The following is a 24,727-nucleotide window of genomic DNA, read 5'->3' as shown; positions in this document are numbered from 1 at the left end:
GAGAAACTGCAGTTTAAATGTATAAGCACAAAGGGAGGGTGTGTGCTTGCCTAAGGGACTTATAGACCTCTGAACGCGTTGACCTTTGGACTTTGGGCTTCTGCTGGCTGCCAGCAGCCAAGTGTGGAGAGGGTGAGAGGTGCAAAGCACTAGAAGGGTCGGGACCAGGTGCAAAAGACATTGGCCTGGCTACCAAGAAGCCCCTTGGGAATTTCTCCTTCAGCTACTTAATCCAGAATAGCTTAAAACCCATGATTTATGTGGCCCCGTATATGGGTGCCAGAGTGATGACCAATCACTCCCAGGATGGGAGATCAGGCTGCACCATGAATTGCTCCGGTTCACAGAGAGCACCCAAGGAAAGGGCCAAAGCTGCAGTAAAGGAGGAGCTGAAGCTTAGTGCTGTTGACCGAGAACTGCAGCCCATGGGAAAGAGGTGGGCAGAGAGAAGAGTTCATACAGAAGATCAACCCCAGAGAGGACTTCTCTGTGATGATCTGAGGTCATGATCATGGTCAGCTCTGAGGGCTTTAAAGCACCCTGGGTAGGCTCCAAGAAAGGACAAGCCACTTAACTGTAGAAGGTTACAGAGAAGAATTTTAATATATAGATGAGGATTTCATTAAGTGGGTACTAACTAACCTAAGTTTGGGGTCAGCGAATGTAGCCAAGAAACAGAGACAAATTACTTAGAAGCCTACTGATGACTTCAGCCCCATTAGATTCATTTAAGTGATGAGCCCCTACTTATATGCAGTCTTCACCCTGGGGTCTCCTCCAACTGCAGTGTACATTGTGACATGTGGACCTTTCTTTCCTTTCTGAGCCAGTTCTGAGCCAGGTGCATTGCTTGATTCTCCACTTTCCTTGCGACCCACGAGATCCTTGCTCTCTGACTGAGGTCCCTGGCTGCCTTAATTCTGATAGCACTAGGCTATCAAATTCGTTAAGCTGGGTCCTGGTTTCTAGCTGGTCTGTTACCTATCTGGTTAGCTAATTGGGTGTAAGATTCCAAATTATTCACTGTGATATTCTTCCCAGATGATATTTGCACTTAGGTGCTTTGATGTGTAACCTGATTGAGAAACACAACCCATGGAGGTAGGACCAGCTGAGGCCATGATCCGAGGTGGACTTGGCCTTCCTTGCTGGGGCCGCTCAGACACAGCAGGGCCATTGCCTGTTTACCACACAGAGACTGGCCTCAACTCAGGTGATAAAAGAGAAGGGAGGAACCAGATGAAACAGAGGGACGAATAAAAGACTGGCCAATAAACCCGGCCCCAGAGCAGATGGCTCTTGTTTTTTGTTTTTTTTTTTTTTTGCGGTATGCGGGCCTCTCACTGCTGTGGCCTCTCCCGTTGCGGAGCACAGGCTCCGGACGCGCAGGCTCAGCGGCCATGGCTCACGGGCCCAGGCGCTCCGCGGCATGTGGGATCTTCCCGGACCGGGGCACGAACCCGTGTCCCCTGCATCGGCAGGCGGACTCTCAACCACTGCGCCACCAGGGAAGCCCAGATGGCTCTTTTTTAATCTAAGTTTCTGAATCAAATAAATGGGCTCAATGTTCCTTGAGATTCCTTTCTATTTTGTGTTACATATGTATGTGCTCTTTCCAAATGCAAAAAAAATTTATTACTTTTATGATAAATATAGTGCATTCTCACATAGAAAACTCTAGCAATGCAAAAAAAATTTTTTTAAGTAAAAATTACTAGAATAGAAATCCCACAATCTAGACCTATATACCATTAAAACTTTAATGATTTCTCCCCACATGTGGGTACGTCTACTTTTCTCATTTTCTTCAAGTAAAGTCATACTGTACATGCTGTTGTATAAACTTTCACCCAACATTTTGTTTTATAGATCCTACCTCATGAAGTAATAGAGCTTCATCCTTTTCAGGGATCCTATAATTTTTCCATTCCATAATTTTTTGCTAGGTGAAAGCTGAATATGATAATTATGACTGGTTCTTCTGGAAATTTTTGAAGAGAAGCAATATTTTGAGAATTTCTCTTAATAGGGAATGGCTCCTTAAAAATCAACTCAGAGGCCCACCCCAGTCCATCTCTCTGAATATTTGGAAATTGGGAATCCCAACCTCATTAACATTGAAGACAAGATAATCTACAAATACTGTAACCAAGTTGAATAAAATTATTATAGGAACTTGAAGCTATGGTTAAATATTAAATCCCAACTAAGTAAGTAAAATTTTAGAAAGAGTCTAGAGCCATTGTTACTTCCCTTCTATCTTCTACTCCATATCCCCTTGTAGGCTACTAGGATCAGCCTTAATTGAGTTTGATACCACCCATTGCAATAGATGAGATGGAGGCTGAGAAGTGTTTGATAATTTGTGTAATGCTTGTGTGCATTTTTATACGTGGAGTTATTACTTTGGTGCAATGATCATGCCTCTACCTTTTCCTTAGAACTCAATATCATTTTGTACATATACACAATGGAATATTACTCAGCCATAAAAAATAATGCCATTGGCAGCAACATGGATGGACCTAGAGATTGTCATACTGAGTGAAGTAAGTCAGACGCAGAAAGACAAATATCATATGATATCGTTTATATGTGGAATCTAACAACATGGTACAAATGAACCTATTTACAACACAGAAATAGAGTCACAGTTGTAAAAAACAAACTTATGGTTACCAAGGAGAAAAGGGAGGGATAAATTGGGAGATTACGATTGACATAGACACACTACTAGGTATAAAATAGATAACTAATCAGGACCTACTGTTTAGCGCAGGGAATTCTACTCAGTACTCTGTAGCAACCTGTATGGGAACAGAATCTAAAAGAGTGGATATATGTATACGTATAACCGATTCACTTTGCTGTACAGCAGAAACTAACACATTGTAAATCAACTATACTCCAATAAAAATTGATTTTAAAAAACAATATTTTAAAATAGATATCACTGAACAAAAATTAGAAGCGTCAAGGAGTGTGAAGTAATGTCTGTAAACATTCAAAAGAATGGCGACCTTTCCTCCTTTTACTGCTGACTGCTGTTCATTGGCCTCATTTCAAAAATACTGTGTGTATATAAATATACATATAACATAATAGACTGCAAAAAGTTACACAATCATTTAAAATGATGCAGAAGAACATTTCGTGACGTACAAAGGTTTGATATATTATTAAGCGCAAAAGCACATTACCTAACAGTATGTAAACAAAGTATGGTTTTATTTTCATAAAAATAATTATGCGTAGGGCTATAGAAAAAAGATAAAATAGTTACTCTATGGAAGGTTAACAGCAGTTATCTTACTGTAGTGGAATTACTGGTGATTTTTATTTTCTTATGCTTTCCTACTTTCCCAAGATTTTTTTTTTCTGGTATTTTTTTTTTAAACATCTTTATTGGAGTATAATTGCTGTACAATGGTGTGTTAGTTTCTGCTTTATAACAAAGTGAATCATCTATACATATACATATATCCCCATATCTCCTCCCTCTTGCTTTAATCAACACCCATCACTTTTATTGTCAGAAATTAACTTACTTTTTGGAGAGATAAGAACAGTTCTAAATTGGGGAGAACCTAACTGACGACTTCGAAACCAAGAAAGAAACCCCTTTCGATTGTTTCTGACCATCCCTTCCTCTTTGTTTCTGCTTGTTACTTCCCAGGGTTTAGTATAACAGAAAGAGTTCCAAACTAGAAATCAGAATGCCCGTTTCCCTGCTTTTCTGTTCAGTGATTTCTGTCCCCCTTCCAGAAAGGATCTGGGTTCCCAAACTCACTGTGCCACGCAGTTCGCTGCTGTGTACCTGGTTACTCTGTGAGCCTCCCTTTCCTTTGATGGAACCCCACCTCTGAAAAGTGATCGTCTCTCTTGAGCTTGCGTATCTCACACGTTTGATGAGATGCATCTGTCAAATACTAGATCTGAAAGTGTCCCATCAATTCTAAAACAGCAAACGTGGAAAGATCTTTTTTTTTTTTTTTAGCAAGTCATCTTTGAGTAGCTCTGTTTCTATGATTTTCTTTTTTTAAAATCTTATCCCAAGTGTTCGTGTCTCTTTCCTTTTCACTGTTACCTACAGGGTAAGACACCTCAAGAGAGAGCACAGCAGGCCGGGGACCCGGATTTGGCAGCCTACCTAGAAAGCCGCCAGAACTATAAGATCATTGGCCATGAGGACCTGGAAACTGCTGTTTGACCCTGGTAGACAGGCTGAGAGAATCTGAACGAGCATATCACCTGTGCCCTCCTGGTGATTGGGCAGCTCCCCTGGAAGAAGCTGATGGAATCCATAAATCTTGTCTCTCTCCTGCAAGAATCTATCTGAGACCATGCCACCAGTTTTAAGGGCTACCTAGATGTACAACAGAACATGATAGCCCGCTGAGGACGAGGCAGGATACCTGGAGATTTGTGGAATACAGATTCCACAAAATTCGATCCTTATTGCTTCCAGCAAGTAGCATGAACTTCTGTGTTCACCTGTATAATTTATTTTAAAGATTCAAGGATGTTTGTATAAATGGCACTGCTCCCTCCGCCCCCTATGCATTCACCTTTCCCCCGTACCGCACAATTCTCCTGTAATGACCCATCAATTTAAAAAATACGATATGATCGGTTCTCTTTACATTCAGCCTTTGGAGACCAGAAGACTCTGAAGGTCTTTTCAAACCCTCTGGCTGTCCTGCAAAAATATAACCGTCAGACCGCTTCCATTTCCACGACTAAACATACCGAGACTACTTAGTGACCTTTGCATGTCTCCTCTCCCCCTCCTTAATCCCTTTTCGTCATACAGGAGCTGGGGAGTGCCACAGAAATAATGTCAGCTTGTGTGCAATATCTCTGAGGCGTGGCAAGGTGGCATGGGAGTTGTCTGGGCTCAGAGGTACCTCAGAGAGGGGACCCAGGGGTCAACCCAGGTGGCAGGGCTGTTGCCGAGAGCCACGGAGGACCGGTTCAGCTTGGGCTGTTGGTCCAGCTCCGTACTGCCTACATGTAGCCATCTTTGCCTTTTGCTGCAGTAGAGATGAGCAATGGATTCAACAAAGGCCCACAGCTAGTTTGCAGAACCACTCAATTTTAAGTGCTGCTGAAATTGCAGAGCAGAAAACCATGTGTGGGAACTGTGGTTACAGGAAATGGAGCGCTACGACAGCGTTTACTTTTAGGCTTTTTTGACTGATAATAGAAAGCAGGCTAATCGACTGGAAATAAAACAGCAAAAGCAAAAGTAGCAACATATGTCAAAATAACTCACTTAAGCAAGAAAACAGTCGCTGGAATGTTGCACAGAGGCTAAAAGATTCAGGTACAGTGGTGAGAGGGGGCCCATTTTAGGTTTTCCTTCTAAGGTTTTGGTTTTCATTACCCCAAGTAAGCCTTGTCCCAAGGACAAAGCCTTGTTTTATGAGTTCCACTGCCAGATTTCCGAGATGCCTGGATCTTTCTGATGGATGCCTCACCTGCTACTACTTGTCAGGTTCCAAGGTCATACCTGATAGCACTATAGCCCCATATCTCATGTACAGGGTGGTCAAATATATTCTTTTTTTCTGTTTCCCCTACCAGAATGTTCTTAGTGCAGACTACTGTGGGAGTCTAGCCAGGAACATCTTGCTGGCAGTAGAATTACAGCTTCTAATCCTGCCACGGATCATTGGTACTTACAGGCACCTCTATTAAGGACTCTATGATAACTAAAGTATCAGGAGAAAAAGTCTTCTTTCACTGAAAAGATCTACTTGACTTGGGTATAAGGCAAAAGTGAAAGTGGGTGACCTTTTTGCTTTAAACTAAATCGATGTCTTCTGAGCTTCTTCCATTTAGTTCTTAGACATAAAGTGTTTCCCTAGTGTTTCTGCATGTAAACATAAATGACTGTCTCTCTCCATTTAATTTAAAGCTCCAGCGGTGATGCCTTGCTTGTCTGAACCACTTTTGGTCACGTATCATTTTGAAAGTACAAAGATGATATATACTGTATTAGGTTGGAATAGCCTCTCAGTGGATGGGGTCTAAGTCTGTCCTTAGCTGTTTCAAAATCAAATGGTTGGCATTATTCCAGCTGTGGGAGAATGGGTTGGTCGTGAGTCATCTACTTCCATACATCAGTCTTAGAAATGGAACTATGTTTTGGGTTTTCTGGTGAGGGCAAAAGGGACTGGAGTCGATTATTTCCAGAAGCTAGAAGAAAGAAAAAAGCTCCAGGAGAATTTGATCACTGGGCTTCTGCTGGGAGTTTTCCAGTTGGTGGGACTGTCAAGGAGATGTTGTGATGACAGACATATAATCCTTATGACAGACTGGAATCTGGCTTTGAATGGTGCCTTCCATTCCCGAGATTGAGCCAAGCACTTGGCTCTGCGGCCAGTTACCAGCTGCCATTGCTGGGATGAAGGACTCTGCTTTCACCAACTACCATCTCATATTTCTCTGGTATGCTTCAAAGCGGCCCAGAGAAAATTGAGGGTACAGGTGGCTACGGGCCAATTCAAATAGCTCCAACTGAAGTCATACGTAAATCCTTGATATGGAAATAGATGAGGTAATGACTACTGTAGGGGTCCTGGTGCATTTGGAAATTCTTCCAAAGCAAAAAAAGAAAGACGTTAATGTCCTATGTTATTGATGGGGAATGACATAGGACCAAGGCAAACACCCAGAGAACTTAGGTTTTACAAAAAAAAAAAAAAAAAAAGCATCAAAAATGATCAGAACAGTGACCTATTTAATGGCTTCAACATTAAATCTACCTCCTGTAGCTTTTTTAAAAAATTGGCCACTGCATGTGACAGTCCTGGGCTTTAGAAAGAGCAAAGAGAATGTGCTCGGGAGTTTCCAGCACAGCTTAGGGTAGGTAGCATCCCCTCTAATGGGCCGTCAGGAAGTACAGAAGCAATGGTCTGGCCCTGGTCTGAAAATCCACATTACTTTAAGAGACATAAAACTATATACCTATAGAAATACAATTTTCTACAAAACCAACTGAGATGGTACTGCCAAGAGTAGCTAGCTTAGCTGCCAATCCTCTGTGTTTGGCTCAGAAGAGCCTTCCATGTTGTGGCACTGTCTGCTCTGGGATTCCATTTTTAGATTAGACTGATAGAGGCATGAGAAATGGAGAGTTATTAAAAGCCAACATTATATAACCTTAAAGGCAGTCATTTGTGCAGCCTTATATTCCAGTATTACACATTTAATGAAAAAGAACCCAGTTGAGCTATGCTTGATCACATTCAAGGACTTGATAAAGAACAGAAGCCAGGAATGAAATAAACACCACAGCCGGGAATGTCACTTGGAGAGTTTTGGTTACCTCTGTAGAGGTTATGACCTAAAATGAATGCAATTTCTGAAACAGAGAATTTAGCTGGCAAGTACACAGCCATGAAACTAGTGACAGATGCTGGAAAGCCTCACATTACCCGTTGTTCCCCATCCTTCCATCCTAGCTGGCCTTAGTGCGTAGGCAGATCCGTTTGCATTGAGACATACTCAACAAGTTGGTAGTTTTCATTTAGACCTAGTAACAGTTTCTTTGCCTAAAGGATTTCTGGAATTGATTGACTAGACTCCTCACAATATCCATGTCTTAGAAAATGTGGGTGCAGCAGTTTTATTTTTTTACCTGTCATTTTTATTTTAAATGCTTAGATTTTTAAATTATAAAAGTAGAACGTGCTTTTTATAAGAAGTTCTAGTACCACAGAAGAGTATCACATGCAAAGTCAAGCTGTCCCTCTCTGCTGGTGTAGTGTCCTCTGTCCCGCCCCCCAAGATAAACAGCGGGAATATCGAGAAACATTGTTGCTTGTATGTTATGTCAGAAATACTCTGTGCATATACAAGCCCCGATACACATAGAGGAATGCATTTATTTGTATACATATATGTGTATATGTCCTATACACACATATATTGCATAGGTTTAAGAAAACATTTTAGAAGCATGCTAGTCATCTGTGCCTGTGTAGTTAACACCAACAGACGAAGATAAGGTAACAGAAAATTTTCATTTATTCTTTGTTATTTTACTGTTACTAAGCTTAGTTCTGTTACTGGAGCACTCCAATTGCACATGGCATTTGCTCTTGCCTGTGTCATAAAATCTATGGCCAAGAGGTCTTGTAATTGTTTTTGTTACTTTCCATGAAGCATGAAACCTACCTGAGCCCAGAGACTTGTTTATGCTATTTGTGGATCTCAAGTGGAGAGTTCCGTCCTCTGTGATGCTTAGACCCCTCTACAAGGCTGAGTTACAGGATTCACTCAGTAGGCTGCCTAATGATATCTACTTCTGGTAAAGCTACCGCGAAAAGCCATAGTAACTTGGATATGGGTGCGGTCTGAGTAGCTAGGCTTCCTTCTAGTAGGAGTAGCTAATGAAATCACTGAGAACAGCATGACATTTTATGCAATTATGCTATTTAAAAATAAAATAGATGGTTGTTAAACTGGCTTGTCATAACCATCCAATAAAACTACTAATTGCTCTACTTAAATGGATTATTTTCATTTTAGGGGGAAAAAGTAGAACATCCATTAGAGAGTTTTCTAATTAACATTTATTTAGTATAAAATAACTTCCGCCCAGGTCTTAGTAGAACCATCTCTGAATATCTCAACTTTCTTATTCTCTAAACGCCATTCAGCTGATTTTTATAAGTCCTATGGTTTTTCCTCGCCCAGCCTCTCAGACTGACTTTGGCTCCACCCCTTTTCTGTGTCCTGGTCATCACCCCATAGCTAGTCCCTCTGATTGTCTGCCCATGGCAATTGTCCTGCTCCTGGACTTTCTGCCACTATCTTCAATGACTCTGAAATACAGTTGTCCATCTCCCCCAGATGTTATGCTCAAAATGGATCAAAATGAAATTATTCTCTGGGACAAGTATCCCTTTTTCCTGAAGGACAAAGAGACTTCCACTGACCTTGATCAGCTTGTATATTTACAACAGGCCTTATTCTGAGAAGTAATCTCCCAGATCGATTTAGCAAATTTCTGTCATAGTCACACCACAAAAGTACCCAATCGTAGCAGCTGCTTCCACACCCAGCGATGTAAACAGTGCACTCCACGGAGTCACCTGGGTGACTGGATTCTACGCACGTTATACCCCTACTGGCCGTCTGTGGATTCTAGACCATCTCCCCACAGTTCAGTAAGAAACCTAAAACTAGGAACTAAGCAAGGAGTAGTGCTCCTGACAGTGTGCTTGCCCAGGACACCAAGAGTTACTGAACTGGTCCCCCCCCAAAAAAAGCAGAAAAAATAATTCTTAGGCTGTTGAAGCATTACATTTTAAAGCAGAGATTTGAATATTGGATGGTATCGTCATGGTGGACAGATTCTAGAGTCTCTTTATACATGCATTCAGTCATTTCACCTGCAGTCATCTGTTCACAGAATTGATCATACAATCATGTATTTAATCATTTATTGTGAAATATGTTTATCATTTGCTCTGATGCAGGCACCGTACCAAGGATATAAGAATGAACGCAAGAGACAAAACTCTAGACCTCATGGAGCTCAGTCTAGGAGAACATACAAATTCCAATCTGATAAGTTCTTTACAGGAGAAGCCCATGGTACTAGGGGAGCATGGCCTGCAGGTCAGCTTTTGTTGTACCATCGTTCTTTAGCTAGCCGTATTTTAGTTCTATGAAACGAGAATATGAAAGAAGAAAATAGTTCGCATTTGCTTTTCCTTAGGGTCTTGGCACTGTTCTTAAAAAATGGATTTGAAACCAAGACTTTAAGATGAGACTTAGAAACACAACTAAAATGAGAGCCAAAACTTTATCCTATTTCTCAAGGACAGAAGTAGGAACAAGAGGCAGAACTTGCAGTGGATTTTGACCGAGTATAAAGGTGAAGCATAAATATCGTCCAACAGCAGAGTGGGCCCAGAATTAGAAACTCGTAGTCATGGGGAGTGTTTAAGCAGAGGCTACATGACCCCCGGGAGGGGTGTTGTGACTCGGGACGTGAACCTGAGGGGGCTGGATTAGATTCTGGGAGTTTTTTAAACGTTCTTTTAAAATGACTTTGTTGAATGGCAGGGTTTCATTTTAAAATTTTATAAAAATCTTGACTTTAAATCTTTTAAAACATCACTTTGTAACAGAGTCTTTAAAGAGAATGACATTTAGTTATCATCTAAAAATCTCAAAACTAAGCATGAATTTAAGAGCTAATGAAAAGAAAGCATACTAAGAGGTATGTCACTCCAAAACACTTCCGGAAGCATTATGGATTTTCATGAATATTCTTAGACATTCTTAAGTAAAGTCCTATTACAAATCTGTTTTACTATCCATTCAATATAAAAAAGTGCTGTGATTTGATATTCTTAGAATTAAATGTAATCTGGTATAACCACAGAAGAAAATTCTGCCTAAAATATATTTGGGGTCCAAGTAAGTGTACATGAAAGGCAACCATGGAAAGTGCCTTGGCTTCTGCTACTGGCATGATAATTACAAGGGAGGGTTTACCCATGGAAATGAGAAAGCGATGATTCTGGGTTTTACCCATTTTCCATAGTTTCAGTATTTTGAGCCAAATGGCATCTGACATGGGAGACTTTAGTGATGGGAACAACTGAAACTATCTTATTTCTTAATCACTTAGTGCATATAGGCTTCAATAAAAATAATTTCAACAACTCAAATCTGTACAATTTATTAGTAACAATTTCGGTAATTTTAGACTGTTACTGCTTTAGCATTTTGATGCATTGTTGACACTTTTGAGCTTCAGTACAAAGCCCTGAGGTGGATAATGCAGATAGTGCATTTGAAATGAATAAATGGAATCTCAGAGCAATGAATTCAACTAACACAGATGCATGTAGTAAGTGGCAGAACTACAGCACAACTAAGATCTTTAGATATTACCGACTAACGTGTCTACAATAGATGTTTTCTAAGTGATTTTCCACCATTGCTTGCAATGCTACTTTACATCCATCATTCAGTTTTCCATCATTTAGAAGGTGAATCCTTGCCAAAATATTTACCTAAGATTCCACAGCGTGGGTTGGTTAGGACTGAGGGAGAATATGGTGTTAAAAATTTAGGATTTTTGCTCTCAGAAGCTTATCAGCTTGGAAATATTTCAAGGGGAAAAAAAGGGCAAATATTTTGTTACCGGGATGGATTTCACGAAATAACACTGAAGGGGACTTCCTGGCTTCTCTACTTTGTGATTCTCAGCATTTAAAAATGTTGGTATTATTTTCTCTCCTTGGAAGCCACTATTGGAATAATATTATTACAGAACGCTGCACCAGAAAGTGTTGAAATGGTCTTGCCATTCAAGAGCCCATTGCTTGACGTTTGGGGTGGGTATACAAGGCTAAATCCGTCATACACAGTCACATACGCAGAGGTCTAATGCACCTATGGGAAGATGCCACGCTTGAGGTAGAAAGAACGGACAGGCCTGAGATATCCTCCTGTTCTGAACCTTGTATTTACAAGGCCCCTCTGTGAGCAGTTTGATGAATACGTAGAAGAGGGGTGTTTGATCTGGGAAGCAGCCAAATTTGGATTGGGAATAGGAACGTTTGGAGGAGATGTGGCTTAACTAGGACTGCGAGGTTCAAGTTCTGTAGGGCGGACAGTTTGCAGAAGAAAACAAGGACAGACCAGATCACAACAGACACGGAGAGGAGGCGCTTTATTTCTTATGTAAGGCTTTCGTTTTCCCTAAACACTACATCCAGAAAAGTGGATTGGGCTTTCCAACAGTGAACTTATCGCAGCGAGTATTTCTTCTAGTATGTAAGTGAAAATTGAACAACCAGATCAGGGATCATGTTAAAGCAAACTGCTTGGACTAAAAGACATCTGTGATGTTTTCCAGGTTTTGATTTCTGTGATTTTGGACTGGGGCAGAACTCAGTCAGAGCCCCTTTTCTCAGGTTCCTGCCGTATAGATGCAATGAAAGCGTTTTTGTAAAAACAGCAGACATTGTAAATATATCCCAGATCATTTAGAAGCCGGTATTTCATGACCCTAAAAGAAACCTGCTTTGCTTACACACACATACACCCACCACTGTTTGCCAATTCCCAAATCTCCTGAATAAGATATGTTTCTACAAAGGCGTAACAGTCACAAGTTCAGGAACTGAAGTGAAAACAAAGGATCTAGTGTTCAGTTTCCTACTTTCTACCCATTTTTTGTTTGGGGTGTGCAGTTGGGACTGGGGCTTGGAGAAGGGGGCAGAAGATCCCTGTATTTTCTGGTACAAAAAACATGGAGGCAATTTTTATAACCTACTGTCATGAATTAGAGCTCAACCTCATATCCCTAGACTAATGTTCTGTGATGTTTCTGCCTGTGAACTAGTGTTAATTGCCATCCTTCCCTTACTTCCATGAGCTCCTAGATTTCAGGTTGGCTGCATGGGAGTGGGAGTCATTCTTGAGGTCGCCTTGAAAAGCGGGCCCATATCTGGAGTCTCGCTCAGGGAACTGCTCCACCCCACCTTGTCCCCCGCCCCTCCTGCCTCTGTCTCAGGAAGGTGAGAAAAAACAGTAATGGGGGAAAAAGTTCTCAAGTGTAGTACAATAATAAGGCTCTTAGTCTTAAATTGCCATGGTGACCCACAAATAAATAACATGTCCCTCAGCAAACTTTGATCCTCATGAAAAGCAAATTCAAAAGATACAGAAAAAAAGTGAACTTGTTTAGAGTGGCTTCAAGGAGTATCAGTTGTGAAATTTTCAACATATGCTGCTCAGAAGAATTAGATGATGTCTGGAATTTAGGGGAAAACAGGACTCTGCTAATAGAAAGCACTTTCTAGTAGAGCTTTCCAAAGGACTGGCGTGATTTTGAAGGCGTTTCTCTAAGTGTTCATCAGGAGGTTAGACCACAGACTTACGCAGATCTATGATAAAATTTGAGAAAAATAAGGACAACTTAGGAAGTTTTTCATAATCCTTACAAATTCTGAGACTATATAACCTTTCCTCTTAAGAATTACAGAGATAGGAGATGTTTACAAATTGTAAAAATAAACAGATGACAGCCATAAATTGGTTTATCCTATATTTTGCTTTAAATTTATGAGTAATTTCTCTCAAATAGGTTAGTGAGATTTATCAACTTTTAAGATAGAGTTTAGCTTTGATATTTACTGCAGCTTGTGTAATGAATCCAAATGGTTCCCAACCTTTTGGGTTTTATTAACAGTAACATCTTCCATCCCCTGCCCCCCTCCTCCATTGGTTGGACTGAGGCTTTGATGACATGTATAATTTCCAATGCAACTGGAACCTAGATTGATGCTTGCTAACATCCTGATTGTGGGCTGGGAAGTGTGGGGTTCTTGCCATCCTGGGGAGTGAGATTTGGAAATTTTATAGACAAAATATTCTAGCACAATGGAATATTTTGCAAAACGCATCTTTGATAAGTTAGGGTTCACATTAGTCTCGGTTAAAGGTTAGCTAGGCTGTTTGTTTCTTTTTAATTACCAATAATTAAGTTGACAGCCATGAATCTGCGTATTATATGGACTACAGCTGATTGAAAATGAGGAAAACCCTTCCTGTAAAGAAATAGAGGACAATCTCAGTTCCATAAGAACGAATATATTTCAGTTAATTTGATTCCTGAGTGGGAAAGAGTTCCTGGGCACTCACAGTGCCCTTGCCTGTGGGTAGTCCACTCTCAAAGGCTGTATCTGTAGAAAGAGTTGCAGTCACATTATAAAGGGCTCTTTCATAATTTCTGATTCTGCCCTATCACATCCCAGAGCCATGCTTTTGCAAAGCTGCCAGCTGGCAGGTGGAATCCAAAAAAGAGTAGCATCTGTGGCAGGAGGATGATGAAGTTTTATTTCCAGGTGAAGTAGGATCCAGATAATATGAAATGGAGGGAGGGTGGGTGGGAAGGGTGGGGTGGGAAAGAATGGAGTTTTTTTGTAACAAAGTCATAAAGTATTTTTCCCTAATTTTCTTGCATTTCCTATTTATACAAAGTATCTTGATCACTGTGTTGCTCTACAGAGATTTTCAATGGAATTAATTTGGGAGACTGAACTAATCTCTGAAAAAGAAATGACTAGTTACAGTTACTTTTTGGACACTTTTTCTGTATTGTGAATTGTGTGGAAATGTATAGAATAAACATTAGAACTACAATTAGTTTCTTTTCTTTGGTTACTGGCTGTTACATGGAGTTGGTGTGAATATTATCTTTTAGGGGGTTAAGTTAGATTTTCAAAATTGGGAGGTAAGCAAAGAGTTGGCTGTCTGGGAAGGCAGAAACTAAAAGAGACCTCTGATAAAGCAGAAATTTTTTTTAAAATGACTTCTGCTTTCAAGATGGACTAACAGAGGCCAGAGTTACTCTCCCAACTGAATAAAAAAAAATTTGTATATAAAACAATAATTGTTAAGACACTGGAACTCAGGCAAAAAAAGACAATAATCCCTGGTTGATGAGAATCAAATAAGATGAGCTCTATGATTTCTCCATTTTACAGACTTCAGAGAGTTTCCTGGCAGTAGCTCAGGGAGGGGAAATTGAGGGAGAGCCTGGCAGGTTGCCTAAGTTGGGGAGACAGAGCTGAGAGCTTGGGAGACCAAGGCAGCTAGAGCTCATGGCGCCAAGTATTGGAGAAGAGAGATCTGAACAGAGAGATAACCCCAGAGATCTGCAGAGACCCCCCACTCAATTAGTCAGTAAAATACTTATCAGTGTTTGCTAGTGAAGAAACTACCTGAGACTGGAGAAAGAACCACCCAAATTGATGATGAGGAACAGTAACCAGCTCACACAAGGCTGGGAATAATGCCTGTTACTGTCTACCCAGCTTTTATTTCTTAACAAAACATTACAGTCTCCTGTGTTGTCCCACTTCAGTTCCACTTCCTGCCACTCTCTGGTCACAGAGGCAACCAAGAAGATTTTGTGTGAATCTTAGCACATTCCCATCTTTTCTCCCTTCTTCCCCTTCTCAACTTCTGTTAACTATATTCCCTGTTACAGATGTAAACTTTTATACCCTGTCTGGTACCAGTATTAGAAGTTCCATGTGTTGTCCAATTTTATCGTAAGAGTTGGAAGCAGGGGCATGGAGTGTCACTAGCCTGGCATGTTAGTATGCACTGCAGAGGGTCATAGTGTGTGACAATCACACTTTCCTGAAACCACTCAAGACCATGACCCCAATGCCAGTGAAAGTCAATGTTCCTTCATCTGGATCAAAGAATTTCACTTTTCTGCCTTTTTTTTGGATCGCTCTGCCTTCATATTTAGACTCTTCGATTTTGTTTTTATGAATTTCTTTCTCTTGGTGTTCATTATTTATCTCTGTTCTTGTTGAAAGATAAAACACACACATACACATGTAATTTTTTAAAACTACGTCCCTAGTATCATCTAGCTCCCTGATATTTCTTGGAATCCATTCCATTCTTTCTCGTGAAGGCATCCTTCTCAGAGTCCACTGGCTTCCTGTTCTAATTCTGATGAACTGACCAATTATCTCCTTAGGACGTTCTCCTTCTGGGCTTCTGCATTTGTCTTGTCACTTCTTGATGCCCACATGTATCTTAGTTTCTTGGTGTGCTGAAGTATAGCCACAAATTGCTTATTAAAACTAGGAACTAGGGAAATAAATTTTTGAGTTCTTGCATATCTGAAAATGTCTCTCTTATCTTTTACTTAGAGCTTGTCTGTCTTTGGAATTCTGGTTCCAAAGTCATTTTTCATTAGAAATGCAGAGAATCTTAATGAGGAAAAAGAAGATCATGTGCTTTGTGAAAAGTAGAAGTTCATTCACGGATAGATTAAAATCACAGAGTCACATGTTAGGGTAGTAAAATGACTCCAGATAGCAAGTCCAGCAACTGCACCGTGCAGAGGAGAAAACTGTGGTTCCAAGAGATTAAAACACTGCCCAAGATCACATAGCTACCTAGTGACAGGGAGAGTTCACCAAAGCTCAGGGACTTCTCCTCTGCAACACGTGTCACATGCAATGTTCAAATGCTTTAGATTCCAGCTGAAGGGGCTATGAGGATGAAACAGATACTCGTGGTAGAAGAGAATACACTGGATTCCAGCCCCAGCTCTGCTCCAGAGGAGCCAGGTATGTTTCTTGCCTTCCCTGGGCCCGAGTTTCCTTATCTGTAAACAAGACTGTACAACTGATGGTCTCTGGGCCTCTTTCTTTTCTCAAGTGGTGGGATTCTCTGAGGGGAATCTTTTTTATAGAAGATTCATTACAACGATGAAAAAGTGTCAAAATGATCACTGTTCAAAGCCCTCACTTTGGAAACTGCTAAAGCCTCCCCCAAAATTTACCATTTGAGTAGTATTTGCCCCAGCCGCACAGCACAGGGAGATCAGCTCGGTGCTTTGTGACCACCTGGAGGGGTGGGATAGGGAGGGTGGGAGGGAGGGAGATGCAAGAGGGAAGAGATATGGGAACATGTGTATAACTGATTCACTTTGTTATAAAGCAGAAACTAACACACCATTGTAAAGCGATTATGCTCCAATAAAGATGCTTAAAAAAAAATCTAAAATGTCTTTTTATAAGACATCCATGGCTTCAACCCCACACCTGTTGTAGGATTCAATCCTTGGAATTTTCTGTGTGTGTTTATTCCCAGAGATCGATACAGCAAGCCACAGGTTGCTAGTTCCTCAAATCTACAGGCTATCACTTCAAAGGTATAAAGATAATTAGCTCAGTTTCATACAAATGGAAAGGACCAGAACTTACACAGAGGACGACGGATGCTTAATATCCATTATGTGTTACAACTACATGGAGGATATGGCCTTGATAACAAGGAAGGATGTTTCTCCTTCACTGCTCGATCTAATTAGGTCATGGTGGATTTCTTTTCTGCTTGGCATTTCCTGAACCAGTGGGGACAGTCATGGATTTGGCACCTATGTTGCTGGTTAGAAACTGGGTGAACTTGTTCACGTACCTCTCTCTTTCTGAACCTCAGTTTTCTCATCAGAAATATAGAAAACACCACCAACAACCAAATGGAATTGTTATGGACATTAAATGAGATATTGCTAGAAAAATATTTAGAACAATGCCTAGCACATAGTAAGAACTCAGTAAGTTACACCTATGAAAATATGTTGGGGATGATTACATTGATGAAATGCATATTATCATATCTCTAGCCCTGTTCTTTGCACTGTGGGGCAGGGGACAGGTAAAATGCTCTCACCTTGGAGCAGTTAATTCATTAAATCCAGTTGGTCTGACATTGAAGTCCTAACATTAAGTTTGCCTCAGTCCTTTTTATTCCCTGTAGCTTGTAACATGTCTTTAAAATTAAAGATATAAAACTTTGACAGTGATAAGGTACAACTCTGAAAACTTAGACTGAGAAAAAAATGTGCAAGAAATACACCGAAAAGTTTGAAATGGACAGGAGAGAGACAAGATGGTGGAGTAGAAGGGCCTTGAGCTACCCTCTTCTCATGAGCACACCAAAATCAGAACCAAAGGCTGAGCAACCATCAATAAAAAAGGCCGAATCCACCAAAAAAAAAGACATTCTACATGCAAAGACACAAAGAAGAAACCGCAACAAAACGGTAGGAGGGGCACATCTGCAATACAATCAAATCCCATACTACCTGGATGGGTGACCCACAAACAGGAGAATGATATTGCAGAAGTTCTCCCACAGCAGTGAGAGCTCTGAACCCCATGCCAGGCTCCCCAGCCCAGGAGTCTGGCACTGGGAGCAGAAGCCCCCACTGCCAGTGGGTTTGATTGTAGGAGCTGCACAGGCCTGGGGGAGCAGTGACTCTGTAGGAGCCTGGGCCAGACCTACCTGCTGGTGTCAGAGCGTCTCCTGTGGAGACAGGGGTTGGCTGTGGCTCTCGCTGGTATCATGAAAGCTGGCAGTGGACATAGCAGGGAGTGCTTACCTACACGAACTCTGGCTGCATGCAGCCATCTTGGGCCACTGGCGTGGAGACCTGGCCCCACCCAACAGCCTGCTGGCTCCAGTGCTGGGACACCTCAGGCCAAACAACCGACAGGGTGGAATACAGCCCCAGTCATCAGCAGACAGGCTGCCTTAAAGAATTCTTGAGCCCACAGCTACCTCAAGACACACCCATTGACACAGCCCTGCCCACCAGAGGGCCAAGACCCAGCTGCACCCACCCACCAATGGACAGGCACCAGCCCCTCCACCAAGAAGCCTGCATAAGCCTCTAGACCAGCCTCACCCACCAGGGGGCAGACACCAGAAGCAAGAAAAGCATGATCTGCCAGCCTGTGGAACTGAGTCTGCAAACACAGGTCAGCACCTCCAGTGGAACTAGCTGGTCCCTGGCCCTAGATGGTAAGAGGAGAGTGTACTGCTGGGGCACATAGGACATCCCCTACAGAGGGTGACTTCTCCAAGGTCAACACACATAACTAACCCACTGTATACATAAAAATACAAATAGAGTTTTAAACAAAATGAGAGTGCAAAGGAATATGTCCCAGGTGAAGGAACAAAATAAAAACCCAGAAGAACAACTAAATGAAGTGGACATAGACAGTCTACCCAAGAAAGAGTTCAGAGTAATGATCATAAAGAGGAACCAGGAACTTGGGAAAGGAATGGATGCACAGACTGACAAGTTACAAGAAATTTTTAGCAAAGAGAATATATAAAGAGCAAAAAAGAGTTGAAGAATACAGTAACTGAAATGAAAAAATACACTAGAAGGAATCAATAGTAGAATAAATGAGGCAGAAGAATGGATAAGTGAGCTGGAAGACAGAGTGGTGGAAATCACTGCCATGGAACAGAATAAAGAAAACAGAATGAAAAAAAATGAGGACAGTTTAAGAGACCTCTGGGATGTCAAATGCGCCAACATTTGCATTATAGGGGTCCCAGAAGGAGAAGAGGGAGAGAAAAGAGCCGGAAAAAATATTTGAAGAGATAATAGCTGAAAAATTTCCTAACATGGGAAAAGAAACAGTCACCAAAGTCCAGGAAGCACAGAGTCCCATACAGGATGAACACAAGGAGGAACACACCAAGACACATAATCATCAAACTGACAAAAATTAAAGACAAAGAGAAAATATTTAAAGAAACAAGAGAAAAGCAACAAATAACATACAAGGGAACCCCCATAAGACTATCAGCTGATTTATCAGCAGAAACTCTGCAGGCCAGAAGGGAGTGGCATGATATATTTAAAGAGATGAAAGGGAAAAACTTACAACCAAGAAAACTCTACCCAACAAGGCCCTCAGATTTGACAAATAAATCAAAAGCTTTACAGAAAAGCAAAAACTAAAAGAATTCCGCACCACCAAACTAGCTATACAACAAATGCTAAAGGAACTTTCCTAGGCAGAAAAAAAATTGCCACAACTAGATACAAGAAAATTATGAAATGGGAAAGCTCACCCGTAAAGGCTCTACCCAACAAGGCTCTCAGATTTGACAAATAAATCAAAAGCTTTACAGAAAAGCAAAAACTAAAAGAATTCCGCACCACCAAACCAGCTATACAACAAATGCTAAAGGAACTTTCCTAGGCAGAAAAAAAAATGCCACAACTAGATACAAGAAAATTATGAAATGGGAAAGCTCACCCGTAAAGGCAAACATACAGTAAAGGTAGGAAATCATTCACACACAAATATGCTATGAAAACCAGTAATCTTGAGAGGAGGAGAGTACAAACGGAGGATACTTGAAATGCATTTGAGACACACACGTCTGCCACCAGGCACCAGGAAAAGCCCCTACGAGGGCTGGCCTTCTCATGCCTGCTGAGAGTACCTGCCTGCAGGTACTAGGAAAGGCCTCCACCAAGGCTGATCCTCTCCTAATGGCCACCAGGCACTAGGAAAGGCTCACTCCTATGGCCGTAAGCTGCCCAGCACACGTCCTCACTAGTGGGACCGGATATTTCATGGCCACTGGCTACCCCCCCACTCACCTGTCACCCCTGGGGCTCTTGTGATCTCAGCAGCCATGCCACCTCCATGTCCTGTCTTCAGCGGGGCAGACCCGAGTGATCCAAGGTAGCCTCAGGAGCAGACCGCTGTGGGTGGCCAAAATACAGAGTTGGGGCTAAAACCACAGCTGAGCCCCAGGGGTGAGGTGACTAAGGAAGAAGAACAAAAATCTTTCCATGCAGCTGCACATGCCGCAGATTAAATCCCTGTGATCAGCTTGGTAAACCCTGCATATATGGAATATCTGAACGGACAATGAGTGTTCCCACAACGGATACCGGTCTATGGAGGCAAGCACATGCAAGAGTTGGGCCAGGTCAGAGTAAGAGCTGCACCCACAGCAGGTCCAGAGACCTACCTAGAGGTGCTGGAGGGCCTTCTGGGGAGGCGAAAGTTGGCTGTGACTCACAGTGGGGGCAAGGATATTGACAGCTGAGACCCCAGGAAGTTATTATTATTGCTATTCTTTTAATGTTTTGTTTTGTTGTGTTGTTTTTTAATTGTTTTTAAATTTTTTTTGAATTAAAAATTTTTTGGAGAGGAGGGGGGAATATGGTGGAAGAGTAAGACGCGGAGATCACCTTCCTCCCCACAGATACATCAGAAATACATCTATACGTGGAACAACTCCTACAGAACACCCACTGAACGCTGGCTGGCAGAAGACCTCAGACCTCCCAAAAGGCAAGAAACTCCCCACGTACCTGGGTAGGGCAAAAGAAAAAAGAATAAACAGAGACAAAAGGATAGGGACGGGACCTGCACCAGTGGGAGGGAGCTGTGAGGGAGGAAACGTTTCCACACACTAGGAAGCCCCTTCGCAGGCGGAGACTGCGGGTGGCGGAGGGGGTAAGCTTCGGAGCCGCGGAGGAGAGCACAGCCACAGGGATGCGGAGGGCAAAGCGGGGAGATTCCCGCACAGACGGTCGGTGCCGACCAGCACTCACCAGCCCGAGAGGCTTGTCTGCTCCCCAGCCGGGGCGGGCGGGGCTGGGAGCTGAGGCTCGGGCTTCGCTCGGATCACAGGGGGAGGACTGGGGTTGGCAGTGTGAACACAGCCTGCAAGGGGTTATTGCACCATGGCTAGCCGGGAGGGAGTCCGGGAAAAACTCTGGACCTGCCAAAGAGGCAACAGACTTTTTCTTCCATCTTTGATTTCTGGTGCACGAGGAGAGCGGATTAAGAGCGCAGCTTAAAGGAGCTCCAGAGACAGGCGCAAGCCGCGGCTATTAGCGTGGACCCCAGAGACGCGCATGAGACGCTAAGGCTGCTGCTGCCGCCACCAAGAAGCCTGTGTGCGAGCACAGGTCACGCTCCACACACCCCTTCCGGGGAGCCTGTGCAGCCCGCCACTGCCAGGGTCCCAGGAACCAGGGACAACTCCCCCGGGGAGAACACACGGCGCACCTCAGGTTGGTGCAACGTCATGCTGGCCGCTGCCGCCGCAGGCCCGCCCCTCACGCCGTGCCCCCCCCCCCACCCCCGGCCTGAGTGAGCCAGAGCCCCGGAAGCAGCGGCTCCTTTAACCCCGTCCTGTCTGAGCGAAGAACAGACGCCCTCCAGCGACCTACACGCAAAGGTGGGGCCAAATCCAAAGCTGAGCCCAGGGAGCTGTGAGAACAAAGAAGAGAAAGGGAAATCTCTCCCAGCAGCCACAGGAGCAGCGGATTAAAGCTCCACAATCAACTTGATGTACCTGCATCTGTGGAATACCTGAATAGACAACGAATCGTCCCAAATTGAGGAGGTGGACTTCGGGAGCAAGATATATTATTTTTTCGCCTTTTCTGCTTTTTGTGAGTGTGTACGTGTATGCTTCTGTGTGAGATTTTGTCTGTATAGCTTTGCTTTCACCATTTGTCCTAGGGTTCTGTCCGTCCATTTTTGGTTTTTTACTTAAAAAAAATTTTTTTTCTTAATAATTATTTTTTATTTTAATAACTATTTTATTTTATCCTCTTTCCTTCTTTCTTTCCTTCTTTCCTTCTCTCTTTCTTTCTCTCTCTCTCTCTCCCTCTCTCTCTTTCTTTCTACTTTTCCTCCCTTTTATTCTGAGCCGTGTGGACGAAAGGTTCTTGGTGCTGCAGCGAGGAGTCAGTGCTGTGCCGCTGACATGGGAGAGCCAACTTCAGGACACTGGTCCACAAGAAACCTCCCAGCTCCACGTAATATCAAATGGCAAAAATCTCCCAGAGATCTCCATCTCAACACCAACACCCAGCTTCACTCAGCGACCAGCAAGCTACAGTGCTGGACACCCTATGCCAAACAACTAGCAAGACAGGAACACAACCCCACCCATTAGCAGAGAGGCTGCCTAAAATCATAGTAAGTCCACAGACACCCCAAAACACACCGCCAGACGTGGACCTGCCCACCAGAAAGACAAGATCCAGCCTCATCCACCAGAACACAGGCACTAGTCCCCTCCACCAGAAGGCCTACACAACACACTGAACCAACCTTAGCCACTGGGGGCAGACACCAAAAACAACGGGAACTAAGAACTGCAGCCTGCAAAAAGGAGACCCCAAACACAGTAAGATAAGCAAAATGAGAAGACAGAGAAACACACAGCAGATGAAGGAGCAAGATAAAAATGCACCAGACCTAACACATGAAGAGCAAATAGGCAGTCTACCTGAAAAAGAATTCAGAATAATGATAGTAAAGATGATCCAAAATCTTGGAAATAGAATAAATGCAAGAAACATTTAACAAGGACCTAGAAGAACTAAAGAGGAAACAAGCAACGATGAACAACACAATAAATGAAATTAAAAATACTCTAGAAGGGATCAATAGAAGAATAACTGAGGCAAGAAGAACGGATAAGTGACCTGGAAGATAAAATAATGGAAATAACTACTGCAGAGCAGAATAAAGAAAAAAGAATGAAAAGAACTGAGGACAGTCTCAGAGACCTCTGGGACAACATTAAATGCTCCAACATTCGAATTATAAGGGTCCCAGAAGAAGAAGAGAAAAAGATAGGGACTGAGAAAATATTTGAAGAGATTATAGTTGAAAACTTCCCTAATATGGGAAAGGAAACAGTTAATCAAGTCCAGGAAGCACAGAGAGCCCATACAGGATAAATCAAAGGAGAAACACACCAAGACACATATTAATCAAACTATCAAAGATTAAATACAAAGAAAACATATTAAAAGCAGCAAGGGGCGCTACCCTGGTGGCACAGTGGTTGAGAGCCCGCCTGCCAATACAGGGGACACGGGATCGTGCCCAGGTCTGGGAAGATCCCACATGCTGTGGAGCGGCTAGGCCCATGAGCCATGGCCGCTGAGCCTGCACGTCCGGAGCCTGCGCTCCACAACGGGAGAGGCCACAACAGTGAGAGGCCTGCGTACCACACACACACAAAAAAAGCTGCAAGGGAAAAACAACAAATAACACGCAAGGGAATCCCCATCAGGTTACGAGCTGATCTTTCAGCAGAAACTCTGCAAGCCAGGAGGGACTGGCAGGACATATTTGAAGTGATGAAGAAGAAAAACCTACAACCAAGATTACTCTACCCAGCAAGGATCTCATTCAGATTTGATGGAGAAATTAAAAGCTTTACAGACAAGGAAAAGCTGAGAGAGTTCAGCACCACCAAACCAGCTTTACAACAAATGCTAAAGAAACTTCTCTAGGCAAGAAACACAAGAGAAGGAAAAGACCTACAATAACAAACCCAAAACAATTAAGAAAATGGGATTAGAAACATATATATTGACAATTACCTTAAATGTAAATGGATTAAATGCTCCCACCAAAAGACACAGACTGGCTGAATGGATACAAAAACAAGACCCATATATATGCTGTCTACAAGAGACCCACTTCAGACCTAGGGGCACATACAGACTGAAAGTGAGGGGATAGAAAAAGATATTCCATGCAAATGGAAATCAAAAGAAAGCTGGAGTAGCAGTTCTCATATCAGACAAAATAGACTTTAAAATAAAGACTATTACAAGAGACAAGAAGGACACTACATAATGATCAAGGGATCAATCCAAGAAGAAGATATAACAATTGTAAATATTTATGCCTCCAATATAGGAGCACCTCAATACATAAGGCAAATGCTAACAGCCATAAAAGGGGAAATCGACAGTAACACACTCACAGTAGGGGACTTTAACACCCCACTTTCACCAATGGACACATCATCCAAAATGAAAATAAATAAGGAAACACAAGCTTTAAATGATACATTAAACAAAATAGACTTAATTGATATTTATAGGACATTCCATCCCAAAACAACAGAATACACATTTTTCTCAAGTGCTCATGGAACATTCTCCAGGATAGATCATATCTTGGGTCCCAAATCAAGCCTTGGTAAATTTTTTTTTTCTTTTTTTGTGGTACACGGGCCTCTCACTGTTGTGGCCTCTCCTGTTGCGGAGCACAGGCTCCGGAAGCGCAGGCTCAGCAGCCATGGCTCATGGGCCTAGCCGCTCCGCGGCACGTGGGATCTTCCTGGACTGGGGCACGAACCCATGTACCCTGCATCGGCAAGCGGACTCTCAACCACTGCGCCACCAGGGAAGCCCAAGCCTTGGTAAATTTAAGAAAACTGAAATCATATCAAGTATCTTTTATGACCACAACGCTATGAGACTAGATATCAATTACAGGAACAGATCTGTAAGAAATACAAGCACATGGAGGCTAAACAATACACTACTTAATAACGAAGTGAT

General features: G+C 42.4%; 1 protein-coding gene across 2 annotated transcripts in view; it reads left to right on the top strand.

Annotated features, from left to right (window-relative positions):
• Positions 1 to 4,251, top strand: part of DGKI (diacylglycerol kinase iota) — a gene marked incomplete at its 5' end in the record, with an annotated part of 450,403 nt that extends 446,152 nt beyond the window's left edge. For both annotated transcript variants that reach the window (XM_082846809.1, XM_082846808.1), the window contains one exon: positions 4,094 to 4,251. In XM_082846809.1, the coding sequence (XP_082702935.1) occupies positions 4,094 to 4,210 (117 nt within the window). In that variant the 3' untranslated portion in view covers positions 4,211 to 4,251. The remainder of the gene's footprint in view (positions 1 to 4,093) is intronic.
• Between the last annotated feature and the right edge of the window lie 20,476 nt (positions 4,252 to 24,727).

This window comes from Leucopleurus acutus, assembly GCF_964270905.1.
Source record: "Leucopleurus acutus genome assembly, chromosome: 9".
Lineage (NCBI taxonomy): Eukaryota > Metazoa > Chordata > Mammalia > Artiodactyla > Delphinidae > Leucopleurus > Leucopleurus acutus.
The sequence above is the reverse complement of the archived record's forward strand: the minus strand, read 5'-3'. Positions and strand labels throughout refer to the sequence as shown.